Source organism: Mus caroli, unplaced genomic scaffold (genome assembly GCF_978045245.1).
Source record: "Mus caroli unplaced genomic scaffold, Mus_caroli_1 scaffold_6, whole genome shotgun sequence".
In the NCBI taxonomy this organism is placed as follows: domain Eukaryota; kingdom Metazoa; phylum Chordata; class Mammalia; order Rodentia; family Muridae; genus Mus; species Mus caroli.
This window is the reverse complement of record NW_028227261.1, coordinates 107,681,214-107,691,156: the sequence shown is the minus strand read 5'-3', so window position 1 is coordinate 107,691,156 and position 9,943 is coordinate 107,681,214. Positions and strand designations below refer to the sequence as shown.

General features: G+C 51.6%; 1 protein-coding gene across 4 annotated transcripts in view; it reads right to left on the bottom strand.

The window, feature by feature from the left end:
- Positions 1 to 1,462: 1,462 nt before the first annotated feature.
- Positions 1,463 to 9,943, bottom strand: part of Anks6 (ankyrin repeat and sterile alpha motif domain containing 6) — a 42,402-nt gene continuing 33,921 nt past the window's right edge. Inside the window, exons 15-16 of one of the 4 annotated variants that reach the window (XM_029475711.2) lie at positions 3,818 to 3,944; positions 1,463 to 3,089 (exon numbers count right to left, since the gene is read on the bottom strand). In XM_029475711.2, coding sequence (XP_029331571.1) covers positions 3,840 to 3,944 — 105 coding nt within the window. In that variant the 3' untranslated portion in view covers positions 1,463 to 3,089; positions 3,818 to 3,839. Of the gene's footprint in view, positions 3,090 to 3,817; positions 3,945 to 9,943 lie in introns of those variants that run through there. The other 3 variants (XM_021160966.3, XR_015047385.1, XR_015047386.1) reach the window with 3 other exon arrangements.

The window sequence follows — 9,943 nt, the reverse complement described above, 5'->3', positions numbered from 1 at the left end:
CAATCTTACCATGGTCCGGTTGCCAATCTCGCAGAACAGGGACTATTGGGAATCACTTTACCTTTTCTCCCCCTCTGGCCAATGGATCATTCCATATTGCAAAACTCAATGGTCTGGATAACCCCAGGGCCACCGGCAACCCTTTTGATTTGTGGTTGCTGTGCGGCCTTAATGGCAGTTGCACAGATTTAACCCCCATAGGCTTTGTGCAAGGAGCACGTATTAGAAAGGGGGTATTGTGCTCACAGTCATTTGGCGATGAGTCCCCCTGGGCCTTCCAACAGACTAAGGATTTTGGGCCGGTGCCTGTATGCGTTTGGCCCCCTTTTTTATGGGTAGTTAGTAATTCCACCAGCTCACATGATTTTAGTCAGTTAAATTGTAGTGAGAATGCCTGTTATTATGTGATGTGCTGGAATGCTACTAAATTTCCTTTAGCTTTGATAATGCGCTTGCCCCGATTTATTCCGGTCCCGGTGGTGGCGCCCAGCTCTTTGGCCTTGTTTAGAGAAAAAAGAGATTTTGGAGTATCGGCAGTTATAGTTGGTACCTTAGCGGCAGTGGGGATCACTGCCTCGGTTACCGCCTCTGCGTTAGCTTTGAGCGGGACAATACAAACGGCCGATACCATCAACCAACTCTCGGCCTCAATCACTGTAGCCATGGATAAGGGGCATTTCGCATACTCCCAATTACAAGGGGGTCTGTTATTGGTGAACCAACGTATAGACTTGGTTCAAGAACAAATAGACATTCTTTGGCAAATTGCCCAATTGGGATGTGAAATGAAACTGCCAGGCCTCTGTATTACCTCCATACAATTTAAAAATTTTACCCGTGCTGCAAACCTTTCTAAGAATTTGTCCTTACAGCTGAGAAATAATTGGTCGATGGAATTTGATCAGACTCTCCAAGAGCTTCGGATGGCTATAGTAGAGATCAACTCCACGCGACTTGATTTTTCCCTGACTGAAGGCTTCGCGTCCTGGATTTCATCAGCCTTCTCTTATTTTAAAGAATGGGTGGGGGTGGGCTTATTCGGAATCCTCCTCTGCTTTGGACTGGCACTTAGCTTAGGGTTAATCTGCAAATTATATAAGAAAAATAATAGAGACAAAATCATGATATCCCAGGCGCTTGCTGCCCTGGAGCAGGGGCAATCTGCACAGGTATGGTTGGCGGCGCTTAAACAAAATTGATTTGCACCACTGGTCGCTGGCTGCCCACGCTTTAGCGGGTGAGCTTCAGCAGCCCTAGAGGATTGTAGAGCAATGCATCGCACAGGTGGTCCCCCCGTCCCACCTGGGGAATATGCCGTCTAGTGGGGGTTTCCTGCCCTAGTCTTCCCCTCCTCGAAAAAATGGCAGAGGGACAGGTCGGAGCAACTTCGGGTCCCACTCAAGCCTAGTCGTTGCTTGCGGACATAGTTCTTACATCTCTGAGTAAGAGGATTCGGCCAATGTTCCCATCCTCTCATACTGGGTGTCCAGTTGGTTTTATTAGACAAAAAAGGGGGAGATGTGGGGCGCCGCTAATCTTCCGGTGCTGAGTCATTTCCTCAGCACCAACTAGTAAACACCTAGTTTGCGCCTGCGCTGGAAATCCCCGCCCCGGGCAGCTCCGCCTCAGGGATGGGGTGATCAGTGTTGAGCCAATCATGGCTTGCTACGTCCGAGGCGGGGAGAATTCCTATAAAAAGGAGGGGCTGGGACTGCCTGGGGTCTCCGGTTGTGAAGCTTATGCTCTCCCTCTCAAGACGCATAAAGCTTGCTGCAGAAGAACCCTATTGTGTGTGGTGTCCTTATTCGCGGGCGAATTAGAGAACACTCACACAGCTGCCTCAAAGGCTTACTGTGTAGATGGATGAGGGTGTACACAGAAGCACCCCGCAGCATGTCAGCTATACAAGAGGAACCCTGGGCCACATGCTATGCCCTAAAGAGCACAAACTCAGGGGACACATTCCCCATTTTTAATAGATATAGTCTGGCAAGGAAAAATCTTTCCAAGAATCACACCCCCGTGTAGAAATAACGCTGCAACTGATGTGAGAAAAATGAAAACCAACTGCAGGGCTGAAGCAAGATGGCACCTTGGTCTCTGCCCTAGTGTGAGCTGGGACAAGGTCACATTCTAGTCCTGCCACTGGGTATCCTGATGGAGATGACTGGGGCTGTGTCTGCTGGACTTAGAGGGAAGGTTCACACAGGAAACAGGACCCTGCCCTGAGATGAGTCGGCTCTACTCAGCGGCAGGGCTCTGGCCAGCAGCTAGTATGGTTTTGGCCATAAGAAGGAAGCCCAGTGGGACTGGAAGAGCTGAAGACGAGGGAAGCGGGTGGGAATGGAGCTCTCTTCCCGTGTGGCTCTTCCTCAGAGCTTCCTCCTGCACCCTCATGTCACTGTCCATTATGTGCAGCTAGACTACAAGCATGGCTGTGTCCAGGTCTGTAGCACATCAGGAGCAGTGGGGAGCCTGGCCAGTTCTCTGGAGGCCACACGTGAGTGAGCAGGAAACTCCCGAGGGTCTCGGCACCCTCTCCTTGGCAGTCTGCAGAACCGGGCACCAACTTCATTAGGGAGAGCATCGAGCTTCCTCACTTGTTGAACAGGGTCTATTGATGATTGCTTAAAATGAACCATGGCAGCCACAGTGGGGTGCTTCACCACACCTTCTACAGGGGTTCATCTCTGTGTAGCATCTTTTCTGGAAGGGTCTCAGGCCTCGAGGGCAGCATGTACTTGCACGTACTGGTTAGGGTTTACATCTGCAGCCATGCGGCCTCCAGCATGGCCTGCATGTTCTCAGGCCTCTGCAAGGCAGAGACAGAGAGGAGGACTTCCCAGGCCCTGCCCACTGCATCAGCTCTGATGGTGAGTCCACTCTGATGATTTGGTTGCCCGGCCTCCCTTCTGTCCACCTGCTGTGAGTCCCAGGGAAGAAACAACCCAGGAGCAGACACGATGGAAGGGCAGGGAAGCACTGCTCAACCTTCAATGCCTCAGGGCTCCGAGGCCAGCGGAGCCACCAACGCTGTGGCTACCTCCTGCTAGACACGGTTTCTTCTGGCCTTGCCCATCCGGCCATGGCTGTGTTGTTGTTGATGGACAGAAGCAAGAGAAAGGGAGAAGGGGAAGAGACAGAATTTACAAGACGCAACCACCTCCGAGATCCTGACATAGCACCAGGGCACAAGTGGCTTTCTGGCCTCCCACTGACTCTGGTACCTTGGGAGAGCTGTTGCTGGGAAACTCTGAGAGGAAAACCAAGGCTCAGGAGATGAAGCAACATGGCGGGTGTGTATAACTTAGCGAGCAGTGGCTAAGCCAGAGCTAGTTCCACTCCACAGACAGTATTTCTAGTGCTTCCAATCCATGGCAGAGGGAGGTCAGTCAATGACTGATACTTTTTCCCCATGGACTTAACCCAGGTGGGGTAGCATCGGCTGCCACTTCTCCCTTCCCCTCCTCCACTCCCCTCCCCATTGTGCCATGCCCACACCTGCCCCAAAGAACTAGCTTGTATCCTCTGGGACCACCCAGGTGGAACCTGAGGGTCACTGATAACTGGGTCCTTGGTTCACCGCACACTTTAGCACACATCCCGACTTGGTACCCACTGGCTTGTCAAGGGGCTGTGGGAGTCTCAAAGCCAAGTGGTGAGACTCGGTCTACACCAGAGTCCTCTACAGGACAAGTATCACCAGGGCCTTCTGCTGGAGGGGACAGTGAATGTTCCAATATATAATGTGGCAGGTTGGGGCAGCAGGTTGGGGCTGGCACTGTGTGAAGGGGGTACTGAGGCTCAGAGTGCTCACATCAAGGTCACGGCATAGAGGCTCACGTACAGGGACCATTGCCAGGGGCTCTGGTGTTGCTGGCACTGCTTTCAAAGGAAGAGTGGAAGTTGTGAATGGTTTCCTGTAGAATCTGCCTCTCACGCCCCTGTGGACAGAGCAGAAACACACGCAGAAAGTCCTGTTAGATCTGAGGCTATTCATTCAACTGACTGCAACTCTTAAAAATACAATAAATGTTCTGAGGGAAACAACCACTTCATTGCCAGAGTCAAGTTCAGGACTCAGAAGCTCCGGGTACCCACAATGCCAGCTGCTGGTGAAGGGAGACCTCAGTCTTGTCCCTGGATGAGGTACGATTGGGGGCCCCCCGACTGGTTGGAAAACTCCTCACTTGCCCAATTTTAGGAACGCAATGGGATCCCCACAACAAAGCCCCAAGTCCCTCCCATCCATTTTGATGTGAGAAAAGGTAGACGTGGCTGTTTATTCAGCCCTAGAACAGCCCCACTGAATGTCCAGGGAGAGGCAGCAACAGACACACCCCGGTTAAACATGGATTAAAACCCAACAGCCTGGGTTCAAATCCCACCTGTCCCTTTTGCCTTTCCACCTTTCTGGGCCTTGGTTTTCTCACTGTAGGAGGGACAAGGCCTGTAGTAGCTCAGCAGGTAGGACCCACCATGAGACACCGTGTGGGCAGCAGGCAGGTCCTGACCAGGGGACAGCACAGTCAGACTGTATGTTCTATATTACAAATAGATGTGGTCAAAACTTACAGCAAGTTAGAAGTGTATTATCAGTATCTGTAAAATGGGATAATGCCTGTTGGTACACCCATTTCATCCTAGCACTCAGGAGGCAGAGGCAGGCAGATCTCTGTGAGTTCAAGGGCTGTCTGATCTACATACCAAGTTCTAGGACAGCCAAGGCTAATTAGTAAGCCCGTCTAAATAGGGGGTGGGTAATCATCGTTGGAAGATTGTTTTTTTGTAAAAAGAAAGTGCCCATGGAGAAAGGGCAGAGTCCAAAGGTTCTTTTCTTTTCATTCACTTCATAAACTTGTACCAGTTAGAGGAGTCTCTCTCTGGACCCCTCCTGTGCAGAGCCCTCCTGTGCTGACAGGATAATGAGAACTCCCTTTTCTGCCAACCTTGGAGATGACCTTAAACAATTGCTAGTATCAGCAGGAGTGCATGGATGCATGGCAGCCGCATGGCCGAAAGCTGTGGAGTAGAGACCAAGCACAATTGTGGGCAGAGGAACCAGCAGTCTTATTCCACCCATGACACGTGGTGGCAGCCAGGTCTGGCTTCCTTCCCCTAAGCAGTATCTGGAAAATGGACTAACGCAACATGCCAGAGTAGCAGAGGACAGGGAACATGTCATCTCACTTTAATCCCCTGAGAAGGAGGTCAGAGACAGGCCCCAGAGTTCTTGGCTCCTCACCTCAGGAGGGCGCCATAGATCCAACCCACCATCACCAGGACGGCGGTGACAACTGCCCTCTGGTCTGCCTGAACATCCCCAGAAAGAAAAGCAAATGACTGTTACATGTAGGAAATAGCTTGGGTCCATCTAGTAGCTCAAGAAATGTAAATTAAAACCAAGGGTATGTTTGGACCTACAAACACATAATGACTAGAAATCAAACCACAGGGGCCATCGAGATGGTTCAGTGGGTTAACACGCTTTCCCCTATGTCCCAGGATCCAAGTTCAGTCTCTAGTGCAAGCTGAGATTGAGCCCTGCAAGTTGTCCTCTGGCTTCCACATGTGCTCTGTAACATGACTAATCACACACACACACACACACACACACACACACACACACACACACACGTATGTATACATGAATGTGTAGATGTAATTTTTTAATAAAGCAAATCACTAGTGCTCAGTGTTGACAAGGCTTCCAGGGACCGTGAACTCACACCTACAGCTAGCGGGACATCCGTGGCACTTTCAGGATTTCCGTGGAAATTCAGGATGACACACATGTACTGTGGCCTGGCTCTCTGAGTTAGAGACATCTATCCTGAGGATACTGGGGAGCCTTCATACGGAGCTGTCTGCTGCGTCCACAAGTGGGAAGCCGTGTACCAACAAGCAGGGATTTTAGAAAACAGTTTTAGCACACCTGTATAAATTTACATCAGCAAGAACTCTGCAGGGCACGGTAACCATGCCTGTCCTCCAAGCACTCAGCAGGCTGAGGCAGGGGGATCCATCTAAGAAAACCCCAGGTACATTCTCAGTGCTATGGGTGACCGCACAGATTTCATGCTAAACAAAGAAAATCAAATATAAAATTATAGATCCAAATTTATGTCAGCCATGTTTTGTAGGTTTGTTTGTTGTTTTTAAGAGCCACTGGGCACAAGACACTGCAGAGTCATTTGCCCCAAAGTGAACAGTGTTGGTCCCAAGTGTGGGGAGCATGATTTCTTACAAAAATCCTTAATCATTTTTTATACTGTACAAACTTAATTTAAAAAAAAAATCACAAAAAGGGAGAACACAAAGAAGCAAAGGCTTGGAGCCCAGGCAGGGAGGGCTGCGAGGGACAGGCAGGGAGGGCTTGGAGCCCAGGCAGGGAGGGCTGCGAGGGACAGGCAGGGCTGTGAGCGGCTTCTGCTGAGCCTCCTGTAACACACACCCACTGGGGATCCATGGACTCAGCAGCTCTCAGGCTCACGCTCACGGTGGAGACCTGGCCGGCAGACAGAGGATCAGTAGTGCTTTGCTGAGTGGTGTTATTAGGCTGATAACACACATTTAACATGCAGTCCTTGCTCAAGGCTGGCTTGAACTAGTTATGTAGGTAAGGGTGACCGTCAGCTCCCGATTTCGCGTTTCCTGCACAAGGATGCTCTCCGGTATCTCAGGTGGGCCTTGGACTTGCTACCTCTGTGAGGATAGCCTTGACCTCTTGACCCTCCTGCCTCCCTGTCCTGGGTGTTGGGAGCACGGGCATGCACCACCATAGGTACTGTCTTATGCAGTGCTGGGAATCACACGCAGGACATCATGAATGCTAGGTGAGCATTCTATCAATGGAACTACGTCCTTAGCCCTCACAAAGACACAAAGACCTAGGTGACTAGCTGAAGCCTTTCTTTAAGAGGACACACAACAAAGAATTCCCCATTCCTCCCTACAAAGCCCACTCGTGGTCCCATTCCACTGCAGTTTTAAGAGTGCCTCTTCAGGGGCTGGAGAGATGGCTCAGCATCAGAGCAGGGGCTGCTGGTCACTGGTTGATTTCCCAGCACCAGAATGTCCCTTAAAACTTAACTCCAGCCTCGGGAATCTGGTGCCCTCTTCTGGCCGCCTTGGGTACTACATGCACGTGGTATACACGCATATAGGCCGGCCAAACACCCACATGAATAAAAACTAATTTAAAAAAATAATAAAGTGCCCTTCTAGACATACTCAGTCGATTCTCTACCTTTTCCATCATGCTGTGGACACAGGCAGCAAGAAGCATAGGTCTCTCTCTGGCATCTCAGAGATGCAGCCTGAGGCATGTGTCCTCTTTACCGAGCAAAGTGTCAAAAAGAACGGCGTGATAATCAAAAGAAGTCCATGCCTGATAATCAAAAGAAGTCCATGCCTGATAATCAAAAGAAGTCCTCCGTGAGGAGCTGGAGTCTCCCAGCAGGGCCAGGCAGAGCCTGCCCTGAGTATCCAGGTCCAGGGTTGCAGGCTGGGGTCTGAGCTGCATCTGCCCCAGGAGCTGTGCTCCAGCCACTGTCATGTTAATAAGCAGAGCAGGTCGTGCAGCTGAAGGCTTTCATAATATTGAATGTCTCCCCAGCTTCTAAGACACGGTGGCACTGCCCCTTCCCAGTGGACTGTGTCTGGGCAAACAGGGCCTTCTCCTGGGGCTGACTCGGGTAGATTGCCTGGCCTGGCATGTGCGGGCTTCCAGGGGGAAGGATACAAGGTGCCCTTGGCTCAGCATCTCAGGTACTCAGGGCCTTCTCCTATGGATGCTCCAAGGAGGATCGCCTAGCTGACCCACCACCCTTCTGCTTGTAATGGAGCCATGCTCAGAACAGAAAACAGGGCCTGTGCTAACCAGGGGGCAGGAGGCAGTCAACCTGGTAGAGAACAGAAGGTGCTGTTCTGCAGACCTGGGAGATGCCTTGCGGTTCCTGTGGCTATCCTGTCCTCTGTAATGTTGAGGACAGTCACCTCTACTGAGGACACCTTTCTCTTTGTCTCCCTGGGCCAAGGAGCCCACAGCTTCACAGGGTAGAGGAGGCTACAGTGGACTTGCCCACTGTCATCTCCCATGTCACCACCTGTGGTGCCAGTCCCTGCCTATCCTTACCATCCACATCAGAATGTGCTCTGGTTCTCGTTCTGAACTGGTCTAAGCTGGCTTTCCTGTCATCCTTTCTTTGGCCGCATGTCCACCCTCGGGGCTAGTAGGAAAGTAGAAACCCCAATTCCTCGCCCCTAACATTCTGACACTTTTTAAGATCCTGCCCGCCCTCCCTTCCCTGGGTCATACCACTGTCCCAGCCTTCGCCTGTGCCCTCTGGCTTCCCCCACGTTACTTCCTGTGGCCTGCTATGTTCCTGTCTTCTGCTCCCTTACCCAGAGCCTCCCATCAGGTCTACACACACACACACACACACACACACACACACACACACACACACTGCCTATGGAGACCCCACTTTACATAGAGGACAGAACATGCTATGCCTCCCACATGTGCATGTAGTTTAGTGATGCTCAGACCTATGGTCACACCAAGTCTGAGTTCCAATCCAGCCCCTGCCTCTTACTAGCTGTGTGACCGTGCACAAATTCCTCCAGCACTCTGTGGGTGGGGGCTGTGTGGTGTCTACGGCACAGTGCTGGTCGCAGAGATGCTCAGCTCTCAGCACCCACGTGGTACCCAAGACAACACGGATTCTTTACTTGAATAATAGGTCAATGCTGTGGAGCCTTCTGTGAGGGTCTGGTGGACTAGCCAAGGGCTTCTGCTCTGTTCTGTAGCTGCTATCCTTCCTAACCGTGGAGACTGGTCTCCAGCCTGTCTGTGCCTCTCCAGTCTCCACATTTGAGAGCAGAGCAGGAGCCTTGCTGGACTGGAAGTCAAGGACTACCTGGGCTGGGCTCCCTTGCCTAACCAGGTAAGACCTTTTCAGAGACACAAGGGTAGACCAGGACAATGCCAGCCATGCAGTGCCTGCATGGTGCACCCTCACTCACGAAGAGAACTCTTCACGAAGAGAACTCACCCAACAGAAGCAACAGCAGCCACTGGCCCAGATCTGGCTATGCAACAGAGAGGAGGAGGGCAAGAGGACAGAAGCCCTGGGTTCAGCTTCTGCCTTAGATGCCCAGCATGGCAGCCAGGCAGGGTTAAGTCTTGGAGTGTCTACTCCCTGCCAGGCCGCTGTGCAGACTCTGGCCTTATCAGGGCTGAGTGAGACATGTTTGCTGGGTGACTTGCAGATGATAAAAGACGGCATGGATACTTTTTTTTGCTTGGGCACTGTTCATCTGTTCACCGTTGCAGAACACAATCTCCAGGGCAGAGAAGAAACCAGAAGCCTGGCCATGCTCCTGCGTCACCTCACATAGTGCAATGCAACTAGGGAATAGCCAAACCATGAAGAAAAAGGAACAAGAAAAAGGCAGAGTGTCCATGCTACCCCGACACCATGCTACTGTCCCGCAAGTGGGAGGTTTCGAGGCAAGAATGGAGAAAAACCATAGGTAAGCAAACGTTCAGGCTGCTGAGTGCGGTGCCCCATGGGAAAGGGGCAGGAGGTGCAGGTCTGAGCAGCCTGCCAGCAGCCGGACAGTGTTTGCCTGGTGTGCATGCGCCTTGGAGATGGGGCACCGCTGACATTCACTTTTAAAGGTGATGAAATGTAACACCAGGCATTGATGTGGGACATAGGACAGATAATGGTGTCTGACAGCCTTGCGTGTCCAGGCTCTGCCAGCCACTGCAGCTCAGTCAACTGTGGACAGGGCAGGGAGGCCCAGAGAGGGAATGACCTGCCTGAGACTCCTCCCATACTCAGTGTGTCCCCAGGGCTCTCATCCCACAGCATTGCCAGAGGCAATACCCATCCCTGAGGGCTGAAACCACCTGAGGAGAGAGGACGTATGT